General features: G+C 40.1%; 1 protein-coding gene across 2 annotated transcripts in view; it reads left to right on the top strand.

The window, feature by feature from the left end:
- Nucleotides 1–27,807, top strand: part of RAVER2 (ribonucleoprotein, PTB binding 2) — an 80,271-nt gene that overhangs the window by 21,640 nt on the left and 30,824 nt on the right. The window contains exons 3-8 of one of the 2 annotated variants that reach the window (XM_008265121.5): nt 280–749; nt 4,604–4,795; nt 16,554–16,680; nt 21,948–22,030; nt 26,608–26,673; nt 26,831–26,942. In XM_008265121.5, coding sequence (XP_008263343.4) covers nt 280–749; nt 4,604–4,795; nt 16,554–16,680; nt 21,948–22,030; nt 26,608–26,673; nt 26,831–26,942 — 1,050 coding nt within the window. The remainder of the gene's footprint in view (nt 1–279; nt 750–4,603; nt 4,796–16,553; nt 16,681–21,947; nt 22,031–26,607; nt 26,674–26,830; nt 26,943–27,807) is intronic. The other variant, XM_008265122.5, reaches the window with a different exon arrangement.

The following is a 27,807-nucleotide window of genomic DNA, read 5'->3' as shown; positions in this document are numbered from 1 at the left end:
GCCATAGCGCCGGTCCCAGCCTATAAAAGTCTTAAATAGAACCTTTAATATTATTCTTAAGTAGTAAGTCATGGAATTAGTTTGTTGGAGGTGTCAGCATTAGAGAACATCAGAGTGCTTGCATATAGTAGAGTATCACTTTATAATTATTTGATTTTAGATAAGTGTGAGTTTTTATACTGATTCACAAACGTGGAGTATGCTTTTTTATGTGAGTCACATTAAAAATAAATAAAAATATTGCTCTAGAAAACTTCAATTCATGTTATTATCTTCCAGCTTTTGTTACCTTATTGAATGGGGAACAAGCCCAGAAAGCAATTCAGATGTTTCATCAATATTCTTTTCGAGGAAAAGACTTGATAGTCCAGCTCCAGCCAACAGATGCTTTGCTGTGTATTACCAACCTGCCCATTTCTTTTACATTAGAAGAGTTTGAAGAACTTGTTGGTGGTTATGGAAATGTTGAAAGATGTTTTCTGATCTACAGTGAAATTACTGGCCATTCCAAAGGCTATGGATTTGTGGAATACATGAAAAAGGACTTTGCTGCAAAGGCTAGATTGGATCTATTGGGTAAACAGTTAGGGGAATCAGCACTCTTTGCACAATGGATGGATGTTAACCTATTGGCCTCAGAGCTCATTCATTCTAAGTGCCTTTGTGTAGATAAACTCCCTGGTGACTACACGGATTCAGAAGAGTTGTTGCAATATTTTTCCAGTGTCCATAAACCTGTGTTTTGCCAGGTAAGTATTTTGAAGAGATTGTTAGAAATATTTAAAATATGTGCATATATGTTTATTTTACATGAATTCAAAATATGTTTTTTATGTCTGACTATCACAATTAATAATTTAATTCTGGTTTAGTCTGTAATAAAGACTTTAATCTCATGGGGAATTTTAAATGAATTCCTTCTGTTAATGGGCCAGACTATATTGTTACATAGTTAAGTAAACCTTAGCTTATTCATTCACTTTCTTATTTCATTCATTTGTTCCATTCATCTGTACAGATTATTTAACACCTTTTCTGTGCAGGCACTATGTTAAGTATGAGAAATATGGATAGAATGTATTTCAATTTCTTAAAATTTGGTAGAGCAGACTGAGAAGTATGTAAATATTTGCAAATCCTTTATGAAGAGTGATAACAATGGAGAATAAAAAAGTATTGAAAAGAATGCAGAGTTTCTATTTTAATGGAGTTGTAGTAGGTGAGACAGAAGATCCTGAAAACGGATAACACTGGTAAGAAATTTGAATTACCCTATCATAATAATAAAATTAAATGTATTCTAATAAGTAAATAAAATATACTATATTAAAAATACCCTTCTTACAGATTTTTGATAGCAAATCAATTCTTTGCCTTCTTTTATTTCTTTGCTCTTTTTCCTTTAACTACTTTCTCTTCTCTTCCATGTCCCATCTCTTCTATTTTATTTTATTTATTTATTTTTTGACAGGCAGAGAGGACAGTGAGAGAGAGAGAGACAGAGAGAAAGGTCTTCCTTTGCCGTTGGTTCACCCTCCAATGGCCGCCGCGGCCGGCGCACCCCGCTGATCCGATGGCAGGAGCCAGGTACTTATCCTGGTCTCTACACGGGTGCAGGGCCCAAGGACTTGGGCCATCCTCCACTGCACTCGCTGGCCACAGCAGAGAGCTGGTCTGGAAGAGGGGCAACCGGGACAGAATCCGGCGCCCTGAACGGGACTAGAACCCGGTGTGCCAGCGCCGCAAGGTGGAGAATTAGCCTAGTGAGCTGCGGCACCGGCCCTTTTTTATTTTTATTTTTTAGATTTATTTTATTTATTTGAAAGAGTTACAGAGAGAGAGGTCTTCCATTCGCTAGTTCAATCCCCAGATGGCCACAATGGCTGGAGCTGCGCTGTTTCAAAGCCAGGAGCCAGGAGCCAGGAGCTTCTTTTGGGTCTCAATGCGGGTGCAGGGGCCCAAGGACTTGGGCTATCTTCTACTGCTTTCCCAGGCCATAGCAGACAGCTGGATTGGAAGTGCAGCAACTGGAACTAGAACCAGTGCCTTTTGGGGTGCCAGCACTGCAGGCGGCAGCTTTGCCTGCTATGCCACAGCGCCGGCCCCGTTCCATCTCTTCTTACCACTCTTCTCCTTCCTCTTCCTACTTTTTTCTTTAAAGATTTTTTTAAAATGAATCTTTTTTTTTTTTTTTAAGATTTATTTATTTATTTGAAAGGCAGAGTTACAGAGAGGTATTCACCTGCTGGTTCATTCCTCAAATGGCTGCAATCCCAGGAGCTGGTCTGGTCTGAAACCAGGCACTTGGGGTATCCTCCAGGTCTCCCTGTGGATGCAGGGGCATAAGCACTTGACCGTCTTCTACTGCTTTCCCAGGCACATTAGCTGGGAGCTGGATCAGAAGAGGAGCAAACAGGACACAAACTGGCACTCATATGGGATGCTGGCATGACAGATGGAGGCTTAACCTACTGTGACACAGTGCTGGCCCATCCTTTCTTTAAAAAAAAAAAAAAAAAGATTTATTTATTTGAAAGGCAAAGTTACAGAGAGAGAGGAAGAGACAGATCTCCCATCTGCTGGTTTACTCTACAAATGGCCACAGTGGCCAGGGCTGGGTCAGACCAGAGCCAGGAGTTTCTTTCAGGTCTCCTTGTGGGTAAAGGGGCCCAGGCACTTGGGCCATCCTCTGCTGCTTTTCCCAGGTGCATTAGCAGGGAGCTGCATTGTAAGTGGAGGAGCTGAGACTGAAAGAGGTGCCCATGTGTGATGCTGGTGTCTAGGCAATGGCTTTACTCACTAAACCAGGACACTGGCTCCCTTTCTTTTTTTCTTTAAGCATACATTTGTTGAGTTGCTACTATTGCAGTAGAAATTTTGGAATTGGAGTGTGTATGTGTGTTTATTTTTAAATTGACATATAAAGTGTATTTATTAAGTAAAACATGTTTTGAAGCATATATGCTTTTACATTGTAGAACAATTTAATTTAGCTGATTGACATGTATTATGTAGTTATTTTTATGGCGAGAACACTTAACATCTCTTGGATTTTTTAAAACTACAGTATGTTAACTATAGTCATGTTGTACAACAGACTCCTTAAATTTACTATTTAACTGAAATTAAATATATATTTTCCCTCCAAGATTTGTTTTATTTATTGAGAGAGTGAAAGAGGGAGAGAAAAAGATCTTCCATCTTGGGGCTAGCACTGTGGCATAGCGGGTAAAGCTGCAACCGGGACAGAATCCGGTGCCCCAACCAGGACCAGAACCTGAGGTGCCGGCCCTGCAGGCGAGGATTACCCTATTGAGCCATGGCACCGGCTGGAAAAAGTTTTATAGAGAAGGTTTTTTTTGAGGACAGTTTGTAAGGGGAGAACAAGAAGAAAAAAATAGAAATTTCTATCTAAGAAAGCAGAAGAGGGGCCGGTGCCATGGCTCACTCGGTTAATCCTCCACCTGTGGCGCCAGCATCCCATATGGGTGCCAGGTTCTAGTTCTGGGTGCACCTCCATGTGAACAAAACAGAAAAATAGGCTAAAATGATGTTTGTTTTGGTTCAAAAATCTCAAAGTCCATGTATTTCTTACAAAGCACATTTCCATGAACTTTTTGAAGACTGTTTATATTAACTTAAGAGATCCCAAAGCCAATATGTATTGTAAACATGTTTATTGTGGCCATTTGGGGAGTGAACCAGGGAACAGAAGTTCTCTCTTTCTCTCTGTCTCTGTCTGTCTCTCCCTCTCTCTGTAACTCTCTTTCAAATAAAATTAACCACAACAAAAAGACATTGTCAAGCTGAATTTTGTCACATTTACCATTTTATAGTGTGATTGTATTTAAGATAATTCATAATTCATACATATTCAAAGCTTAAAAACATTTTAGTGTCTTATTTTTATTTTTGCCCTTTGTATCAGTCTTTATACACCCAGAACTTCAGTGTTTTCCTTGACACTCTTTAGAGGAGATTAACTAAAAGTAAATTGAGTTATGCATGGTAGGAGTTTACGTAGGTTCATATTCAGAAATAAAGGTTATGTGTTGCATTTGGTATTCTTATAAACTTGTGGAACAGTTTTCCTAAATAGGATTTGTTTTGGTGTATTTGACCTAATTTCTAGAATCAACATAAAATATTGAAATAAAAGTTGAATATGATTGCTTTTACCTTTTTTCTTTTGATAAAGCTAACTTTATTTTATACTGATACGTGGTCCAGTAATTATTTGGCATGATTCATTGCTTTGTGTAGCTGATGAATTTTTAAAGAAAGCTTTAATTTTTGCCTCATTCCTATAATTTCCAGTTTATTGTCTTTAAATACGTAGGGACTATTATCATTTGGGGCTTTGACTGTTAAAATAAATAAATGAGAAAATCAAAGAATTGAAAAGAAACTTGACTCAATTCTTAATCTTCCTTTCTTGAGCAAAGACTGTTTAAGCAACTAGTAAATGTTTTCATAGAATATGTAATTTTCACCATTATCATGCTGTGATAACATTTGTTCATGAATTTGAAAATTATGTATTGTAAATAAATGTTTCCAAGTAAGTATCAGAATTCCCTTTTAATAAAATGTGTTGCATCAGCTTGCACAGGATGAAGGTAGTTACGTTGGTGACTTTGCAGTGGTTGAATATAGCACGGCAGAGCAAGCTGAGGAGGTTCAGAGAGCAGCAGATGGTATGACCATCAAGGGAAGCAAAGTCCATGTTTCCTTCTGTGCCCCAGGAGCACCAGGGCGAAGTACATTAGCAGCATTGATAGTTGCTCAACATGTGGTAAGCTTTTTCTTCTTTTATAGAGTGTAGACAATTCTAGTGCCATTTTAATCTGTCGAAAATAATGATCTTTGCATCATCATTATCTTTCCATTACATTAAAGACATTCTTTTTTAAAAAAGTTGGCTAAATGGTATCTTTATCAAATCAAGCCAAAACATTCCAGAAAGTCTATGTAGTTTTTTGAAGAAATTTCATTCATTGAGCGTAACTTATTTTTTTCCCCCCAAGAAGTTTGGATAAGGATCCATAGTATAGTTAAGAAAATGTGTGCCTCCTTTTTGTTCACATGGCACATTGTATTTCTTTATTGTAACTGTATACTTAAAGTTTTCTACTTCTCTAGCCTGTAAGTACATGGAAAATAGAGACTATAGCTTCCTCATGGTGCTTTTTGGTTTTTTAAAAAAAGTGATTTTTTTTTTTTAAGATTTATTTATTTAAAAGGCAGAGTTACAGAGAGGCAGAGAGAGAGAAAGAGATCTTCCATCCACTGGTTCACTCCTGAGCTGGTTGTAATAGCCGGAGCTGTGCTGATGCAAAGCCAGGAGCCAGGAACTTCCTCTGGGTCTCCCATGAGGGGGCAGGGGCCCAAGGACTTGGGCCATCTTCTGCTGCTTTCCCAGGCCATAGCAGAGAGCTGGATAGGAAGTTGAGCAGCCAGGACTCAAACTGGAACGGGTGCCCCTATGGGATGCTGGCACTGCAGGTGGCAGGTTTACCCACTATACCACAGCATCGTCCCCTTCCCCCCACCCATAAGCTTTATTTATTTGAAAGGCAGCGTTAGAGAGAGAGACAGAGAGAGATGTCTCTTATCCACTGGTTCACTCCCCAAATAGCTGCAGTGGCCAGAGCTGAGCTGATCCTAAGCCAGGAGCTTCTTCCAGGTCTTCCAAGTGGGTGAAGGGGCTCAAGTACTTGGGCCGTCTTTTCACTGCTTTCCAGGCGCATTAGCAGGGAGCTGGATTGGAAGTGGAGCAGTCAGAACTTGAAGTGATGCCTATAGAAGGGTGCTGCAGTGGCAGCTTTACCTGCTACGCCACAGCACCAGCCTTGAGCTTGTTTACAGTTTTTACCCTAGAACTTAGCATAAATTTTTGTTGATTGAAAGAAGGAGTACACTTTAGAAGAAATTGAGAAAGACTTTGTGATGAAATTGACGTATGAATGTGACCTGTAAGAATGGATGAGATATTCACATGTGTTATGGGTAGAAGATGGAATTGCCAGATAAATACAAATTTTTCCATGAGACATAATAAAAAAATTATCTGAATTCCAAATCTAACTGAACATTTTCGTGATTTTTCTGCTAAATTGGGTGACTGTAAGGGACACACCACTCAAGCAATAGTGGGAGCTGAGTTACATGCTTGGTGGAGTGGTCCGTGGTCTTGCTGGATGTATTAGGGGAGGTAGGTGATTTAGGTTGATGCCAAGGCAGGGAAGACTATTGAATGCCCAAGGAATTTTAGGTAGATTTTGTAAACATTAGGGAACTTTAAAATAAGCCCTAGTTCACTGATTTAACTGCTACCTCTTTGATCTGTGAATAGCAAGTAATGATAGAATAAGAGTCATGCCATCAGGAAATCAATCTGAAAGGGATTTAAAGGTGAACTAAGAGAGGGAAGGTTAGAGGAAAGTGGATCAGATGAGAGATTTTGTATCTCCCACCTTGTTCCTGCTCTAACTCCTTGACCTTACCTCTGGTCCTAGATCCCTGTTTTGTTTTTTTTTTTTCCCCTTTGTTTCCTTGCAGGTTCTTCTGTCATTCTTAGATCTATGCTTGCGTAATTCACTACTTTAGCCATTAGTTCACTGGTAAAGTATTATGTGTAATATTTCTGTATAATTTTGGTATATATCCTTTATCAAGTTTTCTGAGTATTTTTTTGAAAAATTTTTTATTTAGAAATAATTTAAGAAAATTTACAAAGACACGAGTTTCCATATACTCCACACCCCATTTATTTTATTTTTTCCCCAAAGATATCTTTTTTTTTTTTTTTTGACAGGCAGAGTGGACAGTGAGAGAGAGAGAGAGAGAGACAGAAAGGTCTTTCTTTTTCTGTTGGTTCACCCCCTCAGTGGCCGCTGTGGCTGGCATGCTGAGGCCTGCACACAGCACTGATCCGAAGCCAGGAGCCAGGTGCTTCTCCTGGTCTCCCATGCAGGTGCAGGGCCCAAGGACTTGGGCCATCCTCCACTGCCCTCCTGGGCCACAGCAGAGAGCTAGACTGGAAGAAGAGCAACTGGGACAGAATCTGGCGCCCCAACTGGGACTAGAATCTGAGGTGCCTGCTCCGCAGGTGGAGGATTAGCCTATTGAGCCGCAGTGCTGGCCAGATATCTTTTTTTAATGAGTACATATTTCATAAGTACAACTTTAGGAATATAGTGATTCTTCTGCCATACCCCCCCCTTCCTTCTCCTCCCTCTCCATTCCCAGTCCCATTTTCCATTAAGATTCGTTTTCAATTAACTTTATACACAGAAGACCAACTCTGTACTAAGTAAAGATTTCAACAGTTTGCACATACATACACACACAAACACAAATTGAGAAACAAGTTTCACAGTTAATTTTCATAAAACAACTCATTGAAGACAGAAGTCCTGCATGGGAAGTAAGTGCACAGTGATTCCTGGGTTTGACAATTAACACTCTTAAGTATGATGTCAGTGATCACCCGAGGCTCTTGACATGAGCTGCCAAGGCTGTGGAAGTCTTGAATCCACAGTCTCCATCAGTATTTAGACAAGGCCACAGGCAAAGTGGAAGTTCTCTCCTCCCTTCAGAGAAAAGTACATCATTCTTTGATAACCACTTCATTCCACTGGGTTCTCTCTCACAGAGATCCTTCATGTAAAACTTTTTTTTTTTTGCTACAGTGTCTTGACTTTCCATGCTTGGAATGTTCTCATGGGCTTTTCAGCCAGACCAGAATGCCCTAAGGGCTGATTCTGAGCTCATAGTGCTGCTTAAGGCGATTGTCATGAGTTTGCTGTGTGGACTGCTTCCCATGTTGGAATATTCTCTCCTTTTTAATTCTTTCTCTTATTATTAGCACACATTTGATCTTATTTTTATGATCCCTTTAAAACTTAATCCTATCTAAATGATCACTTTAACACTTAAGATGGCATATTGACTGCCCAGCACCCAGCTTAATGAGATTTGTGATCCCATGGCAAGTTTTTTTTTTTTTTTTTTTTTTATTTGACAGAGTTAGCCAGAGAGAGAGAGAGAGAAAGGTCTTCCTTCCGTTGGCTCTCCCGCCAAATGGCCGCTACAGCCGGAACTACACTGATCCGAAGCCAGGAGCCAGGTGCTTCCTCCTGGTCTCCCACGTGGGTGCAGGGGCCCAAGAACTTGAGCCATCCTCTACTGCCTTCCCAGGCAACAGCAGAGAGCTGGACTGTAAGAGGAGCAACCGGGACTAGAACCCGGTGCCCATATGGGATGCGGGCACCGCAAGTGGAGGATTAACTGAATGAGCCACGGTGCTGGCCCCCCATGGCAAGTTTTTAAACTGTGACCTTAGAAGTAAGTCTGTAGGAATGTATACAGAACTACACAACTTTACAGTTACAAACTTCTCCTCCCTCTCTTATTCCCACTCTTATTTTTCTACTGAGATCTATTTTCAGTTGACTTTATACATGTGTGATTAACTCTATGCTAAGTAAAGAGTTAAAACAAAAATAATATGGAGGAGAAAAAAAAAACCTTCCTCAACAGCCAAGACAAGGGCTGTTTAAGTCATTGATTCTCAAAGTGTCAATTTCACTTACACATATTTCCTTTTAGGTACTCTGTTAGTTATCACAGATCAGGGAGAACATGTTGTATTTGTCCCTTGGGAACTGGCTTATTTCTCTAAGTATGATGTTTTCTAGATTCATCCATTTTGTTGCAAATGCCTGGATTTTTAATCACTGTGTACTATTCTATAGAGTACATATCCCATAATTTCTTTATTCAGTCTTCAGTTGATGGGAATTTAGGTTGATTCCATGTCTTAACTATTGTGAATTGAGCTGCAATAAACATGGAGGTGCAGATAACTATTTTATTTACTGATTTCATTTCTCTTGGGTAAATTCCCAGGAGTAGGACGGAAGGGTCATCTGGTAGGTCTAAATTCAGATTTCTGACGTATCTCCAAACTGATTTCCATAGTGGTTTACAAGTTTACATTCCTACCAACAATGGATTAGTGTCTTTTTTTCCCTACATCCTCGCCAGCATTTGTTCTTTGTTGATTTCTTTTTTTTCTTTAAAGATTTATTTATTTTATTTATTTTTTTTTAAGTTTTTTTTTAAGTTTTTTTTTTTATTTATTTTTTTTTGACAGGCAGAGTGGACAGTGAGAGAGAGAGAGAGAGAAAGGTCTTCCTTTGCCGTTGGTTCACCCTCCAATGGCCGCCGCTGCAGCCGGCGCACCGCGCTGATCCAATGGCAGGAGCCAGGAGCCAGGTGCTTTTCCTGGTCTCCCATGGGGTGCAGGGCCCAAGCACCTGGGCCATCCTCCACTGCACTCCCTGGCCATAGCAGAGAGCTGGCCTGGAAGAGGAGCAACCGGGACAGAATCCGGCGCCCCAACCAGGACTAGAACCTGGTGTGCCGGCGCCGCAAGGTGGAGGATTAGCCTATTGAGCCACGGCGCCGGCCTAAAGATTTATTTATTTGTAAGAGTTACAGAGAGGTAGAAACAGAGAGAGGGGTCTTCCCATCTGCTGGTTCACTCCCCAGATGGCTGCAATGACCAAAGGTGCGCTGATCTGAAGCCAGGAGCTTCTTCTGGGTCTACGAGCTGGATTGGAAGAGGAACTGCTGGGACTAGAACCATTGCCCGTATGGGATCCCAGCACTTCAGGCCAGGGCTTTAACCCACTGTGCCACAGCGCCAGCCCCTGTTTGTTGATTTCTGTATGAAAGCAATTTTAACTGGGGTGAGGTAGAACCTCATTGTGGTTTTGTTTTCCGTTTCTCTGATGGCTAATGATTCTGAACATTTTTTCATGTGTCTGTTGGCCGTTTGGATTTCCTGTTTTGAAAAATGTCTAAGTCCTTTGCCCATTTCTTCACTGGGTGGATTGTTTTGTTGTGTAGTTTCTTGTTCTCTTTATATATTATTATTAATCCTTCATCAGTTGCACTGTTTGTACATAATTACTCCCATTCTGTCGGTTGCCTATTTACTTTGCTGAGTATTTCTTTTGCAGTACAGAAGCTTCTCAATTTGATGTAATTCCATTTGTTAATTTTGGCTTTGATTCCCTCTGCCTCTCGGGTCTTTTCCAAGAACTCTTTGCCTGTGCCAATGTCTTGCAGGGTTTCCCCAATGTTCTAATAATTTGATGATATCATGTTGTAGATTGAGGTATTTAATGCATTTTGAATGGATTTCTGTGTAAGGTGTAGGGAAGGGGTCCTGCTTCATACTACTTTTTAAATTTTATTTTAAAGTCACAGTTACAGAGAGAGAAGGGGAGGCAGAGAGAGTCTTCCATTCGCTGGGTCACTCCCCAGTTGGCCACAACGAGCAGAGCTGTGCCAGTTGAGTGGACCTGCGCCGATCTGAAGCCAGGAGCCAGGAGCTTCCTCCGGGTCTCCCATGTGGATGCAGGGACACAAGGACTTGGACCATCTAATACTGCTTTCCCAGGCCATAGCATAGAGCTGGATTGGAAGTGGAGCAACCGGGTCTGGAACCGGTGCCCATGTGGGATGCCCACTGCAGGCTGTGGCTTTACCTGCTACACCACAGCGCCCCCCCCCCCCCCCCCATACTTCTGCATGGGGAAATCCAGTTTTCCCAGCACCATTTGTTGAAGAGACTGTCCTTGCTGTAAGGATGGGTTTTAGTTCCTGGTCAAATATAAGTTGGTTTTAGATGTTTGGATTGATTTCTGGTGTTCTATTCTGTTTCATTGGTTTATCCATCTGTTTTTGTACCAGGACCAGGCTGGTTTGATTATAATTGCTCTGTAGTATGTCTTGAAATCTGGTATTGAGATGCCTCCAGCTTTGTTTTTGTTGTATAAGTTTGCTTTAGTTATTTGATGATGACTCTTTCCATATGAATTTCAGCATCATTTTTTCCAGAGTTGAGATGAATGCCTTTGGTATTTTGATTAGTATTGCATTGAATCTGTAAATTGCTCTTAAAAGAATGGACAGTTTGAAGATATTGATTCTTCCAATTGATGAAAGTAGCAGATTTTTCTTTTTTTTTTGGTATCCTCTTTTTTTTTTTCTTTTTTTTTTTTTTAAGATATATTTTATTTATTTGAAAGAGCCACAGAGTGAGGTAGAAACAGAGAGAGAGGTCTTCCATCCGCTGGTTCACTCCCCCAGTGGCTGCAATTGCCAGAGGTGAGCTGATCTGATCAGGAACCAGGAGTTTTTTCCAGGTCTACCATGTGGGTGCAGGGGCCCGAGGACTTGGGCCATCTTCCACTGCCTTCCCAGGCCATAGCAGAGAGCTGAATCAGAAGAGGAGTGACCAGAAATAGAACTGACGCCCACATGGGATGCCGGCGCTTCATCCCCGGGCTTTAACCCGCTGCGCCATGTTGCCGGCCCCTTCTGTTTCTTTCTTTTTTGCTTTGTAATTCTCATTGTAGAGATCTTTGACGTCCTTGGTTAAATTTATTCCAAGGTAGTTGATTTTTTTTTTTTTTTTTTTTTTTTTTTTTGTAGCTATTGTGAATGGCATTGATCTTAGAAGCTCTTTCTCAGCTGTGGCACTGTCTGCAAATACAAAGGCTGTTGATTTTTGTGTGTTGATTTTACATCCTGCTACTTTACCAAACTCTTCTATGTGTTCCAATAGTCTCTCAGTGGTCTTTTGGATCCCCTATCTATAGAAACATGTCATCTGCAAATAGGAACAGGATGACTTCCTTTTTCCTAATTTGTATCCCTTTGGTTTCTTTTTCTTGTCTAATGGCTCTGGCTAAAACTTCCAGTACTATATTGAATAGCAGCAGTGAGAGTGGGCATCCTTATCTGGTTCTGGATCTCAGGGGGAATGCTTCCAATTTTTCCCAATTCAATAGGATGCTTGCTGTGGGTTTTTCATAAATTGTGTTGAGGAATGTTACTTCTATACCCAGTTTTCTTAGAGTTTTCATCATGAAAGGGTGTTGTATTTTATCAGATACTTTCTTTGCATCTCTTGACAGTTTTTGTTCTTCAGTTTGTTAATGTGATGTCTCACATTGATGGCTTTGTGAATGTTGAACCATTGTATGTACCAGGGATAAATTTCCCTTGGTCTGGGTGAATGATCTTTCTGATGTGTTGTTGGTCGATTTTGTAGAATTTTGTTGAAGATTTTTGTGTCTATAATCTTCAGGGAAATTGATCTGTACTCTTTGTCTGTTGCATCTTTTCCGGGTTTAAGAATTAAGGTGATACTGGCTTCATAGAAAGAATTTGGGGGATTCTCTGCCTTTCAATTGTTTTGAATAACTTGAGAAATATTGGAGTTAATTCTTCTTTAAATATCTGGTAGAATTCAGCAGTGAAGCTGTCCAATCCTGGGCTTTTCATTGTTGGGAGGTTCTTTTTTTTTTTTTTTTGACAGGCAGAGTGGACAGCGAGAGAGACAGAGAGAAAGGTCTTCCTTTTGCCATTGGTTCACCCTCCAATTGCTGCCACGGCTGACGTGCTGTGGCCGGTGCACCGTGCTGATCCCGAAGGCAGGAGCCAGATGCTTCTCCTGGTCTCCCATGGGGTGCAGGGCCCAAGCACTTGGGCCATCCTCCACTGCACTCCCTGGCCACAGCAGAGAGCTGGCCTGGAAGAGGGGCAACCAGGAAAGAATCCAGCGCCCCAACCAGGACTAGAACCCGATGTGCTGGCGCCACTAGGTGGAGGATTAGCCTATTGAGCCGCGGTGCCGGCCGGGAGGTTCTTTATTACTGATTCAGTTTCTGTCTTGGTAATGGGTCTATTTATGTTTCTGTGTCTCCATGGCTTAATTTAGGTAGGTTGTATGTGTCTAGCATTCCATCTGTTTCTTCTACATTTTTCAGTTTATTTGCATACAGCTCTTTGTAATAATTTCTGATAATTCTTATTTTTGTGGTGTCTTGTTACATTTCCTTTTTCATCTCTAATTTTATTGACTTGTATCTTTTTTTTTTTTTTTTTTTTTTTTTTGCTTAGTTGGGCCAATTTGTTTTTTCTTTTTTTTTAAAAACCAGTTCTTGGTCGGTGCCGCAGCTCAACAGGCTAATCCTCCCCCTTGCGGCGCCGGCACACCGGGTTCTAGTCCCGGTCGGGGCGTCGGATTCTGTCCCGGTTGCCCCTCTTCCAGGCCAGCTCTCTGCTGTGGCCCGGGAAGGCAGTGGAGGATGGCCCAAGTGCTTGGGCCCTGCACCCCATGGGAGACCAGGAGAAGCATCTGGCTCCTGCCTTCGGATCAGCGCAGTGCGCCCGGCCGCGACAGCCATTGGAGGGTGAACCAATGGCAAAGGAAGACCTTTCTCTCTGTCTCTCTCTCACTTCCACTCTGCCTGTCAAAAAAACAAACAAAAAAACAAAAAACCAGTTCTTTGTTTTGCTTGTGTTGGTTCACCCCCCAAATGGCTGCCATGGCTGGCATGCTGTGCCTATCTGAAGCCAGGTGCTTCCTCCTGGTCTCCCATGCGGGTGCAGGCACCCAAATACTCGGGCTGTCCTCCACTGCTCTCCCGGGCCATAGCAGAGAGTTGGACTGGAAGATGAGCAGCTGGGACTAGAACCCAGCGCCCATATGGGATGCTGGTGCCATCTTAATCCCTGCTGAGAGTCTTAAAAATCAAAAGTGGGTACTGAACTTTATCAGAGTATTTTTGTAACTATTGAGATGATTACATGATTTCTCCTTAAGTTGATTAATGTGAGTGCATCACACTATTAAGCCACCCTTTTGTAAACTCTCATTACTGATAGTTTTTTCCTAATGTTTTATTTGATTGGATGGTGTTTAAGTATGTGCGAATGTGCTCATTAAGTGGAAGATGCTTAAATTCCTTTGTATGATCCTTACTTTAGAACTAAGATAACATGATTTCATGAAATGATGTTCATATCTTCTCTCCTCTCCTATTTCTTGGATCAACTTGAATAAAATAAATGTTTGAAATTTTGAGAGCTGTTATCTATAATCTAAGTGGACATGAAGTCCTTGTGTCCTTTTCAGAGGGAAATTTTGACATTACACATTTATGTGCCAAAATTTGTGAGATTTGTGTAATCAAGAACTTTTTGATACTTAAATAATAGCTTAGTTGAATATAGAAATCTAGATTTAGAGTTCGTTCCTGCAACACTTGGAAAATATTAATTCATTATCTTCTTGAATCTAAATATCGATGCTTTAAAAAAAGAGGATAATATTAATTTTCTTCTTGTTTCACTTTACCTTTGATGTTCTTAAATTTCATGCCAGAATATGTGGTTAGGTCTGTTTCTCCTTATACATTACATTTGGGACACTGTGAACCCTTTGATTCTGTGTTCTTTAATTTTTTTTCAAAGTAATGGGAATTCTAAGCAGTTATTTCTTAAAAGATTTTCTGTTTTATTTTCCAGCATCAGTCATATATATATATATGTATGTATGTATGTATGTATATGTGTGTGTGTGTGTTACACTCCTGCCTTTATCCTTTTGTCAGCTTGCTTTTTATTTGCATTTTCCGTCTCTTTTACCTGATCTTCTGGATCGCTATTTTGTTTTTAGTCACAAATATCCCATTTAACCCATTCTTAAAATGTAGGATAGAGGTTAAAAATAATATTTCATAGATTTCTTTAGTTTTCTCATTGGTAGGGTGAGGTTAATAATACAAACCTTGTTGATCTGTGTTTGAGGGTTAAATACTCTAAAGGTAAAATCCTGAATAATGGTGAGTTGATAGTGTCTCAGCCATTTCATACGTAGTATTTCTCATTGGTTCTTTTTTTGACTGCTTGTCTTTGTTTCCTGTAAACAATAAAAATTCACTATCTTTTTTAGGGTTTCTATTTATTTGGCATTCTATTTCCTGTCTGTTAATTCTGCTTTTTCTCTTACAGATTGTCCAGTTTGTTAACTTCATTTTTTAGTGATTATATTTTCCAGATATCTAGCTAATTTTTTTCTATGAATATATATTTCCTGGGTATCAGCTTCTTTGTATATGTCAACATTTAGAGGTTGGGGTAGGGAAGGACACACCTTCCCTAAAGAGCTGAAGACTGGTCTTAGCTGAGGTTTGGGAAGGCAGACAGGGACCTCAGGGGCAAAGATACTCTGCCTTTAGCTTCTGGACTTGGCTACAGCTCCCTTCCCACACCAGCTAGGCATCCCTGCACCTGAGTGAACCTTTATTTCTCCACTCCCATCCCTGCCCTTTCCAGGTTCTGCCGCCTTCAGCTCCTAACTCTTCTGCCATGCACAGTGGGTGCAGAAGAGGAGAACTGAGAAGGTTGGGGAGATTCGAATTAGATTTTCTGTGACCATCTGTTCTACCTGCACCCAGTGTTATCCAGCATGCACTGTCTGCTTATGTACCACTCTGCTCTTAATTCTAATCAGTATGGCTGCCACTAGGCTGTTGCTGAACTGACACTTCAGTCTTCACTTCCTTTATTTTTTTTTTTTTTAAAGATTTATTTCTGTATTTGAAAGGCAGAATTGGAGAGAAGGAGATCCATCTTCCATCCTGGTTCATTCCCCAAATGACTGTAATTGCTTGGGCTGGGCCAGGATTCTAGAACTCCCAACTGGGTCTCCCATGTGGGTTGCAGGGGCCCAATCTCTCAGGCCATCTTTCTGCTGCCTTCCCAGGCACATCAGCAGGGAACTGGATTGGAAGTGGAGCAACCAGGACTGGAACTACCACTCGTGGGATGCCAGCATTGCAGGTGGAGGCTTAACCCACTGTACCACAATGCTGGCTCCCAGGCTGGTTTTTAAAACTGAAACCGTTTCCTAGGAAGTTACCCAATAACATGTATGTAAATCTAGTTACATGTATGTAAATAAAGGTATTCATCTTAGTTTCATATTGGAGGATTAAGGTAATAAAAACCTTCCTGTAAGGTAATTCACATTATTACACTTTTAGGTCTATGTAACAATAATATTTTTCTGTAGGATCAAGGTATTTGTTATGTTTCTACTTATTTATACGTATATATTTGATTATTTATTTGAAAGACTACAGAGAGAGAGGAAAGAGAGGGAGAAAGAGACTTGCCATCCGCTGCTTCCCTCCCCAGATGGCTGCAGTGGCAAGAGTTGAGCCACGCCAAGCCTAGGAGCTTCATCCGTCTCCCACGTGGGAGCTAGGGGTCCAAGCTCTTGGGTAATCGTCAGCTGCTTTTCCCAAGGCTGTTAGCAGGGAATTGGGTTGGAAGTGGAGCAAACAGGACATGAACATAAGAGATGCTGACATCACAGGGACAGCTTTATGCACTACACCCCTCTATTTAGATTTTATGAAGATAATTATTGTGTTAAATTATTAGTCTTCTTGAAACCAATTGGTATTTAAAGGAGAGATTCTGTGTGTATATCTTTGTATAGTAGAACATCTAAGATAATTGAGAACTGTAGAGAGTTTACAACAGATAAGCACCATAAGGCAAATTGTGTTATAAAGTAGATGATATAAGGTGAATGAGATTTCTTTAGGACAGTGTTTAAAATTTTGTCATTTGTACTTATGTATGTTCTAATATTTCTTATTTCTGTATCATCAAAGATGCACAGTAATCAAAAGGGCCTACTTCCAGAGCCAAATCCAGAACAAATTATGAAAAGTTTAAATAACCCTGCCATGTTACAAGTTCTTTTACAACCCCAGTTGTGTGGACGAGGTGTTAAACCAGGTAAGCACAGTGTATATTAAATATAGAATGTTGATGTGAAGTTCAGTGTGCTGCTTTACATATGAAATGTGAAAAATGTATTTGCACATAAAATAATACATTTAAATTATTCTGAAAGTAACTTTTCCTGAACCTAGTAATGAATTTTAATCAGTGGTCTGAGATGATAATGTATTCTGTTTTTGGTTGATGCAATCCACTTACATATTTCCTATTTTTATTGTCACTAATACTTGCTAAATATAAAAGATTCAGATTAGCTCTTAGTTGGGTTGAATTTATATAGGTAATAATTACTACATTTTTTAATTTATTTATTTGCTGGAGAGGCGTAGTTACAAACAGAGGGGAGAGACAGAGAATCTTCCATTCTCTGGTTTACTCTCCAAGTGGCCACAGTGGCTAGAGCTGCGTGGATCCAAAGCTAGGAGCTAGGAGTTTCATCTGGGTCTCCCAGGCAGGTACAGCAGTCCAAATGCTTGGGCCATCTTCTGCTGTGTTCCCAGGTGCATTAACAGGGAGCTGGATTGGAAGTAGAGCAGCCAAGACTTGAACCAGCACCTATGTGGGATGCTGGTGCCACGGGCGGATGCTTATCTTATGCCACAGTTCTGGCCCCCATTGTTACATTCTATATCTACAAGGGGCATAATTCTTTCCCATGTAATATTTTTAGCTGAATTATTTTGTTGAAAATACAGGTCTGTTTCTTCTTTGTTCTTTCCTTTTTTGCTGCAAAATTGTTTCACTTTACAGCAAATGACAAAAGCATTATTTTCTAAGTATTACACAAGTACTTATATAAACATAGATCAATATTTAATATTCTTTATTTGATAAGAACTTCCTTTTTAAACACACAGCTTTACATACACTGAAAGTCTGTTTAGCTTTATGAGTGAGTGATTTTCTAAATTCAGCACTAATATTTAGAACAAATATGTTTAAAGTACATGTATTAAATGTATTTTTCAGTCAGTATGCACTGGTCTAATACCAAAATATGTACTGCAGTTGAATTCTGCCCCTACCTATCTGGACTTCACAAGTTAAGGGCTCATTCTTCCATATGTTTGTTGTCTGTACTTTAGACCCCAGCTGCAAGGTCAGGGGTTCCACTAAACCATCTGCACTTCTGGTCAATTGGCTACAAATTTGAGAGTTCCTCTGATCCCCTCAGGTTCAGTAATTCTCTAGAATGACTTACTGAACTCAGAGAAGCATTCTAGTTAATATTACAGTTTTGTTGTAAAGGATGTAAGTCAGGAACAGCTAATTGAAGAGGTCCTTGAGGCCAGGTTAGGAAGGGTCCCGAATGCAGAGCTTCTATACCTTCTTTCAATTGAATCATTATTCATCTTGTGGTTTTTATTGTAAGTTGGGAGATACTGTGTTCAGTACAAGCTATGAAGAAAATTTATTTCAGTGTTCTAGAACAAAAACATAGTGACTGACAGGAGGGGGTGTTCAACTCTATTAATAATTGTAGCTTGGTTAAATTTTCCTTTCAGTTCTGTAAACTATGTATTTTAACACTTTATTATTTGGTACACATTTAATAAGATTTCATCTCTTGATGATTGGCACCTTTGTTAAGAAATGGCCATTTTTATTCTTGGTTAATGTTCTTTGCTCTGTACTGTTTAAAAAAAATATCATTATTGAAAGAGTTGCAGATAGAGGGAGAGACAGAGAAAGATCTTCCATCCACTGGTACACTCCCCAGATGACCACAATGGCCAGTTCTGGGCCAGGCTGAAGCTGGGAGCCAGGAGCTTCAGCTAGGTCTCCCACATTAAGTGGCAGGGGCTCAAAGACTAGGGCCATGTTATGCTGCTTTTCCCAGGGAATTAGCACGTAGCTGGATTGGAAACAGAACAGCTGGGATAGGAAGCAGCGCCCATACTGGATGCTGGTATCATAGGCAGCAGCTGTACCTGCTATGCTATAATGCCAGACCCTCCCCAACCCCTTTTAAAATGGATTTATTTATGTCCTGTTTTGATATTAATATGGTTACCAGTTTTTAAAATTGGTATTGGGGATGGTGCTGTGGTGTAGTGGTTGATGCTGCTGCCTACAGTGCTGGCATTCCATGTGGGTACCGGTTCGAGTCCTTGGCTGCTCCACTTCCAATCCAGCTCTCTGCTGTGGCCTGGGAAAGCAGTAGAGGATGGCCCAAGTCCTTGGGTCTTTGCATCCACATGGGAGACCCAGAGGAAGCTCTCAGCTCCTGGCTGTTACAGCCCATTGGGGAGTGAACCAGCAGATAGAAGACATCTCTCTGCCTCTCCTTCTCTCCGTGTGTAATTCTGACTTTCAAATAAATAAATAAAATAAATTTAAAAAATAAAGTAAAATTGGTGCTATCATGTCTATGTATATGTGTATAATCAATGTTTTGGAAGTTGCCAGATGGGTTTAAATTTTATGTTATCTTAGGAAATTCCTTTCTCCTGTTTCCTGCATTATTATTGGCAACTCATTGAATAATGAATCTATGACTTGAGTGAAATTTTTAAAATGTTTTGGCATACTACTTAATGTTTCTCACAATAATTTTTTTGAGGAGTTATGTTTTCATTTGCCTTATTACATTGTTGATACATCTACAGCTTTGTAGTTTTATTTTTATTGTTTAAGATTTATTTATTTGAAATTCAGAATTACAGAGACTGGAAAATGGAGAGAGAGAGAGAGAAAAAGAGATCAATTGATTGATTGATCTTTCATCCACTAGTTCACTCCCCACATGGCTGGAATAGCCAGTGCTGAGCCAGTCCAAAGCCAAGAGCTTCATCCAAATCTCTTATGCTGGTGCAGGGTCCCAATTATATGGGACATCCTCTACTGCTTTCCTAGGGCATCAGCAAGAGTTGGGATTGGAAGTGGAGCAACCACGACTTGAACCAGTGCCCATATAGGATGCCGCTTCTGCAGGTGGCAGCTTAACCTGGTATGCCATAGTGCCAGCACCTGGAATTTAGATGGTTTGCCCCAGGTTCTTACTATTTAGGAGGGGATGCGTTTTTTTTCAGAAACCCAATTCTTTGGACTTCAACTCCAGAATTAAAAATAGTGATAACTCTTTCACTCATGTTATTTTTGTTAGTCAAGTAACATTTTCCCTAATTTTCTATACATAATTGCGTAACATTGCTACATGGAAGTTCTGTTGGTATTTCAGTCCACTCAGAAATGCCCCAACTGGGGCCATCGCTGGGGGTTAAAGCCCTGGCCTGTAATGCTAGCATCCTATATGGGCACGGTTTGAGTCCCAGCTGCTCCACTTCCAATCCAGCTCCCTGCTGATGTACCTGGGAAAACAACAGAGGATGGCCCAAGTCATTGGATCTCTGCATCCACATGAGAGACCTGGAAAAAGCTCCTGGTTTCGAATCACCTCAACTCTGGCCATTGGGGCCATTTGGGGACTGAACCACCAGTAGATGGAAGACCCCCCACCCCCCCCAAATAAATAAATCTTAAAAAAAAAAAAAAAGAAAAAGAAATGGCCCAATGATGTAGCTGAGTCCTAAAAGGCCCCTCTTTCATATACCCTCAGATTATTATAACTTCCCTTAATTAATATTATAATTCAACGTTCCCACTATTCCTACACATTCCTCATTAGAAGGAAAGAGTATTGAAAGTTTTTACTTACATACTTTTTTGTGGCTTATTTGATTACCTGATAGAATTTTTTTTTAAAGATTTATTTATTTCTTTGTAAGTCAAAGAGAGAGGAGAGGCAGAAAGAGAGAGGTCTTCCATCTGCTGGTTCACTCTCCAGTTGGCTGCAACAACTGAAGCTGCACTGATCTGAAGCCAGGAGCTTCATCTGGGTCTCCCACGTGGGTGCAGGGGTCCAAGTGCTTGGGCCACCTTCTACTGCTTTCCCAGGCCATAGCAGAGAGCTGGATCAGAAGTGGAGCTGGGACATGAACTGGTACCCATATGGGATGCCGGCACTGCTGGTGGCGGCCTTACCTGATAAAATTTTATATGTGAAACTAAGATGTTGTTTCAAATTATTTTAAGATTTATTATATATATATTTATTATATATATTATATGTATTTATTATATATTTGAATGGTAGAGAGAGAGAGGTCCTCCATCTGCTGGTTGACTCTCCAAATGGCCACCACGGCCAGAACTGGGCCGATCTGAAGCCAGGAGCCAGGAGCTTCTGCTGGGTCTGCCACACAGATGCAGGGGCCCAAAGATTTGGACCATCTTCTGCTGTTTTACCACGCCATAGCAGAGAGCTGTATAGGAAGTGGAACAACCAGGACTAAAACTGGCATCCATATTGGATAGCGGCATTGCAGTCGGTGGCTTCACCGCTATGCCACAGCGCTGGCCCCAAGGTGTTATTGTTTTATTGCCCTCTGAGATGATTCCAGTGTAGACTTACACAATTGCTAAAAAGTTTGGATGCAACAAGGATTTATTTCACTAACCTGACAGTAGTTCTGTATTACATAATTTGTTATATTTAAATTACAAAATGTAGTGTCAAGAGTTCATTTTATGTAAGCTTTTTTTTTAAATTAAGATTTATTTATTTTAAAGGCAGAGTTAAAGAGAAGCAGAAAGAGAGAGATCTTCCATCCTCTGGGTCACTCCCCAAATGGCCACAATGGCCGGAACTGCGCTGATGCAAAGCCAGGAGCCAGAAGCTTCTTCTGAGTCTCCTATGTGGGTGTGGGGGCCCAAGGACTTGGGCCATCTTCCACTGCTTTCCCAGACCATAGCAGAGCTGGATCGGAAGTAGAGCAGCTGGGACTTGAACTGGTGCCCATATGGAATACTGGCACTGCAGGCGGCAGCTTTACCCGCTATGCCACAGCACCAGCCTCTTACGTAAGCTTTTAAAGGACAAGAGTTGTATCTTATCGATACCCTTCCCCTGTCCCAAACACCTAAAAAAAAAATAGAAAGTTTAAAGCAAATGGGTTCTGTTAGCACTATACTCATTGAAAGATGGAATTATTTTTGTTGCACTGAGTGCTAGAGTTTTACTACTAGAGTAGTTGGTGTTTCACAATTATGGCAGAAGATGTTGGAATTTGAAAACACATTCCATGGTTGAGTCACAAGGAGTCTCTTCTTTTACCAATGACAAGGTCAGTTTATCCTTGGACTTCTAAACAGCTTGTTAAAAGTTTAAAGAACTATTCATTTACTCTTTTTTGGAACTTATTTTGTTTATTTTAAATTCCCTGTAACTTAAACGTTTAATTTTTGCTTTTCTATTGAAGGTCTTGGAGCACCACACAACTTGCCACCTTTGATGAATCCCTCTGTCTCTTCAGCACTCTTACAATTGAATAAAGCACATCAGGTTTGTAAATAACATGGAGTACTGAAGCATCAAAATTTAGATTGAATACTTTTTTCTTAACACTTCAAGTTCTCAAGAAATTAACTGAGTATATTATAAATAATCCATAATAATAGTTACATAAAGTTAGAAGTTAATGAGTATATCAGATCAGTTAGGCAAACCAAAGCATAAGAAGGAAAGAACTATGAATTTTTTTTTTTAATAAAGCACTGTCAGTAATAGCCTTTTTTTTTTTTTTAAGATTCATTTTATTTATTTGAAAGACGAGTTAGAGACACAGAGAGAGGTCTTCCATCCATTGGTTCATTCCCCAGATGGCCGCAACGGCCGGAGCTGTGCCGATCAGGAGCCAGGAGCCTCACCGGGTCTCCCTCGTGGGTGCAGGGGCCCAAGCATTTGGGCCATCCTCTACTGCTTTCCCAGGCCACAGGAGAGAGCTGGATCAGAAGAGGAGCAACCGGTACTAGAACCTGCGCCCATATGGGATGCCGGCCCTTCAGGCCAGGGCGTTTTCCCGCTGTGCCACATAATTAGTTGTTCGAAACAAGGCTTCTTTTCTCATCTTGAAGAAACAAATGCCTGTTAATTCTTAAAGTTTATTCAGTGTTATAAAATTTCATATATTTACATAAAGAGTTTTTTCTTGCTATTTTCAGACACTCAACATCTATATTGATGTATGTAAATAACCATAATATTTTAGATAAAAATTTCATATTTTTAAGAGTATAGAATTCTAATTACAAATAAAAATTAATATATTGTAAACACTTGAGTAGAGTGAATTAATCCAGTGTGTGGTCCTAAATCTAGAATTTTGAGAAAAAAAAAAGCTTACTTTTATTTTTTTAATTTTAAAAAGCTAACATAGGACTTTATATTAATTATTATTATTATTTATTTATATTTATATTTATTATTTATATTATAGGATTTTTATTCATTTACTCCTCAACATCTTTTATTGAGAATTGATAACATGTATGTGTTAGTAATTGTACAGAACATTCATAATGTCTTTTGTAGAGAATCTCAACCAATAGGGAAAAGAAACATTAAATAATAAATTACAGTAGCTGAGAGTGATATGAGAGGAAGATTTCAGAGATTGGTAATATTCTCTTTGTTTTAGGAGAAAGATCAGAATGTTTAATTTTACTTTTAATGTGTGTACACCTGGTCCCTCTGCCTTTCATGCTTGTTGCACACCACTGTCCTGCTACAGTTGCCTACCATTGGTCTTTGAAAAACCTTGTTCTCCTTAAGTGTTTGTTCCTGTTGCCCCTTCCAGGAATGTGCCCCCCACCCCAATACTACATAATCCCCCACCTTTCCATAGTTACTCTGTCCAGCCTTCAATCTTAACGCAAGAGGTAGTTCCTTAGAGAAACAGTCATTGAATCTTCCAGTCTAAATCAAATTCCTCCATAATTTGTTCTCATAACTCCTTGTAATTTTCTTTCAAGTAATTAACATTTGTAGTTACTTAGGTTTTCCCATTGGGTGTTTCTCTTCCTCAGAAGACTATAAGGTCCCTGAGGGCATATTATACTGTTCTATTTCTCACTGTGTAACACAATGCCTGTCACTTAGAAAGTGCCCAGTAGATCTTGGATCGATCAAATGAATGCATATAATGTCATTGTCATTAAAGCTTGAACAGAGTGAGAGAGGGAAGGACAAAGGAAGTGGATTAGTTTTATAACCACATGGTCACCTCTTGTGTTTTATCAAAAGAATAATTAAAATTAACATTGCCTGAAGTTGGAAAGTGGGATATTATATTAAGAATGTGTAGCTTTTACTCAAGTCACCTGGAGAGGTGACCATTAATGATTTGGGTTATACAAGTAATTTATAATTAAGCTAACTTGATCTGTTAAGCCCCAAGTTTTCAGTTCTGCCAATATTGCAATGAAATTGACACAGGTAAATTGAAATAGTTTAGAAATCATAATCAGGAGTTGCTGTATTCCTTATTATTATCATTAAGAATAAAAATATAGATTGTCCTATAAATGGAACACTGGGACAATATGATATCTTTTACATATATAAGCCTTCTTACAGGATACTGAACAAATATATATTCCTTTCATACATTGTACAGTATACAAAGAAGCAATTTTCATGACCTGTTCAATAATTACTTTTGTTGGAAAGGAGCAAAACACCTTAAACAAAGGGTTGTATTACATTTTAGATGATTTTTAAAAAAGAGTTATTTATTTAAAAGGCATAGTTACAGAGAGAGAGAGAGTCTTCCATCTGCTAGTTCACTCCCCAGATGGCCGCAATGTCTGGAGCTGCGCTGATCAGGAGCCAGGAGCTACTTCTGGGTCTCCCATGCGATTACAGGTTCCCAAGGACTTGGGCCATCTTCTCCTCTCCCAGGTCATAGCAGAAAGCTGGACTGGAAGTGGAGCAGCCAGGACTCAAACTCGCACCCATATGGGATGTGGGCACCGCAGGTGGCGGTTTTACCTGCTACGCCACAGTGCCACCCCAGTGTGTTGTTTTTAAGGACGTGGCTTGTTTTGACATTGTGACTCTTGAGACTAATATACCTTTTCATGTCAAATCTGATACCAACTTGGACAGTGGTAGGTTTAGGAGTTCTGTCTTGCTCCTGATGATTTCTTATTGCATTCTTTTAGGTTTGTTAAACAGATGTCTCTTTTGAAACCCAATACATTTATGAGACCATTCTTGAATTTGTTCTCAAATTTGTAAATAGCCCATACATTTCTGATACATGTATCAGTTATTTGAGTGAACAAAAGCTAAAACCATTTTTTTTTTTTTAACCTCAAATAGAAATGGAATATTTAGGGGCCAGCACCATGGCTCACTTGGTTAGTCCTCTGCCTGCGGTGCCGGCATCCCATTGGGTACTGGGTTCTAGTTCTGGTTGCTCCTCTTCCAGTCCAGCTCTCTGCTGTGGCCCGGGAAGGCAGTGGAGGATGGCCCAGATGCTTGGGCCCTGCACCGCTGGGAAACCAGGAGGAAGCACCTGGCTCCTGGCTTGGATCAGCGCAGTGCACTGGTGTAGCAACCATTTAGGAGTTAAACCAACAGAAGGAAGACCTTTCTCTCTCTCTCCCTCTCTAACTCTGCCTAATTAAAAAAGAAAAAAAGAAATGGAATATTTGGAACCAAGCAATTGATTCATTTTTTGTATTGAATCTGTAATCATATGACCCTTTTGCTTGTTTCTTTATCAGTGTTTTCAGTTTCTGAGGGTACTTGTTTAGTCTCTTTTTCCTTTTGGTGCATGTAGCTTGGACTCCAGTACCAAGATGTTTCAACAGATCATAATCAGTGAGTAGATTGTTCTAAAAAACAGTGTGATTGTGGATTCCCTACCACTTTAAGGATTTGTAGAACTATCTTACTCCCAAGCACACAGGTTACAGTCTGTCCACAAAGAATCACAAGTAGCAACAGATTGGATTTTGTCAGGCAAGAGTATAGTTCACTACATATTACTATACAGTATACATGGTTCCAGCGTCCTACTTATAGGTCATTTTTTTTTTTTTTTTTTTTGACTGAGCGGGCAGTGAGAGAGAGAGACAGAGAAAGGTCTTCCTTTGCCGTTGGTTCACCCTCCAATGGCTGCTGCAGCCGGCGCACCGCGCTGATCCGAAGGCAGGAGCCAGGTGCTTCTCCTGGTCTCCCATGGGGTACAGGGCCCAAGCACTTGGGCCATCCTCCACTGCACTCCCGGGCTACAGCAGAGAGCTGGCCTGGAAGAGGGGCAACCGGGACAGAATCCGGTGCCCCGACCAGGATTAGAACCCGGTGTGCGAGTGCCGCTAGGCCGAGGATTAGCCTAGTGAGCCGCGGCGCCAGCCATCTATTTATTTTGAACATTGATCATTTGAAGTACAGTGCATTCCTCAAAATGGCAGCCTAATTTTTTTTTTAAGATTTATTTTTTATTTGAAAGAGTTACAGAGAGGGAGGAGAGGCAGAAAGAGAGAAGTCTTCTGTCCGATGGTTCACTCCCCAATTGGCCACAACGGCCAGAGTTGTGCCGATCCAAAGCCAGGAGCCAGGAGCTTCTTCTGGGTCTCTGATGTGGGTGCAGGGACCCAAGGACTTGGGCCATCCTCCACTGCCCTCCCGGGCCACAGCAGAGAGCTGGATTGGAAGAGGAGCAGCTGGGACTAGAAACAGCGCCCATATGGGATGCCGGCACTTCAGGCCAGGGTGTTAATGTGCTGCGCCACAGCATTGGCCCCAGAAATTACTTTCTATGAATGCATTTCTTGTATTACATACTAGTTCCATACATAATGTTTTGTTTCATTGAATAGTCAGTAAAAGTAACTTTTCTGATGAAGTCTATGCCATTTTCATGAATTTAAAAGTATTTTCAAATCCTATAGTCCTTTATCCTCAAAAAAAAAAAAAGAACTCTAAAAACAATATTTCTTTCAAAGTTACCATAGGTAGTATATTGCTTAATTTAAGTTTTTGCAGGTGTCCTATTTATAGGACGATGGGTTAATAATTTATCATTTTCACAGGGCTCAGTTATAGGTAATACTTCTAATTTATTCCTTCAGAATCTTTCTCATGTACCAATGACACAGCAACAGTTTATGAAGTTTGAGAATATCCATATTAATAAGGTAACTACAGTGCTTTTTTCTTCCAAAATCAGTTTTCTCCTTTCCTAGAATCAGGCTGTTGATCAGATTGTTTGTGAATTTTCATATGTGCAGCCTGTGAATTGGGTTATATCTTCTGCTATGAGCAACAGTTTTACTATCTTTTCTTTATTTGTAGAAACCTGGTTTACTTGGAGAAGCCCCACCTATGGTACTTCAGAATGCATTAGGGAGAGGGTCATCACGTCCATTGAAAACGGAATTGGGACATCCTGGTGAAGCACATAAAAGTAAATAATGTGTATTTACTGAGAAGTCAGTAAACAGTGAAGTTCAAGATTTAAAGATAGCTTACCTGTATGATACTTTTATTTACAGCATGGGTGGGTAGGGTCTTGCCTGTGGGCTGTGCAAGGCCTTCAGAATGATTTTTTCTGGTCCTGCCATGGCAACTACTGGTCCCTGCCAAAGGACCCCAGGTGGACTTGAAATGCAATAAATCCTTAGCAGGTTAATTATATGTTGATAATTTCATATGGCATGGCCTGTGAATGATGTTACAAATATCCAAATGGCCTTTGCCAGAAAAAATATTCCTACCCTTATTAGGAAGGTCACATTTGGGTTTTATTCAGTCATTTAAGATAACAATACCTCTCTTGACTGTTTTATTTTTTAATATTGATAGTTTACTGATAGACTTGCTACCATGCCAAAATAAGACTTTCCCTGTTGGATATGCTTTAATATTTTATGCAGGTTCACAGCAGTATGAGGTAAAGACATAGATCCATTTGAGACTGACATGCTGCCCACTGGGTTGACAGCATGTTATATAAGTATGCATTTAATTTTTGCATGGGTAAAAATCCCTTTGCTTTTACAAAAGGAATATCTAGTGTTTGTAAATTAAGTCTGAAGGAATTTTTATGGTGTGATGTCCTCTTCCAGAATTCAATTTTCTTTGACTAAAAGCTTATGTTATTATAACTCATGTTGGATTAAGTAATAAGCTATTTGCTTTAGCATATGCTACATTAAAAACATTGAAAATTTAGTGTCCAAATAAATACATCACTAAAAGATAGGAGAAACAAACTATCCATCTCCAAATGTTTAATATTAAAAGAGGTTTAGGAAGTATGTATAGTGAAT

This window comes from Oryctolagus cuniculus, chromosome 7 (assembly GCF_051225735.1).
Source record: "Oryctolagus cuniculus isolate XC-2025 breed Fujian yellow rabbit chromosome 7, ASM5122573v1, whole genome shotgun sequence".
Classification (NCBI taxonomy): Eukaryota; Metazoa; Chordata; class Mammalia; order Lagomorpha; family Leporidae; genus Oryctolagus; species Oryctolagus cuniculus.
Note: the sequence above shows the minus strand (reverse complement) of the source record. Positions and strands in the feature narration are given on the sequence as shown.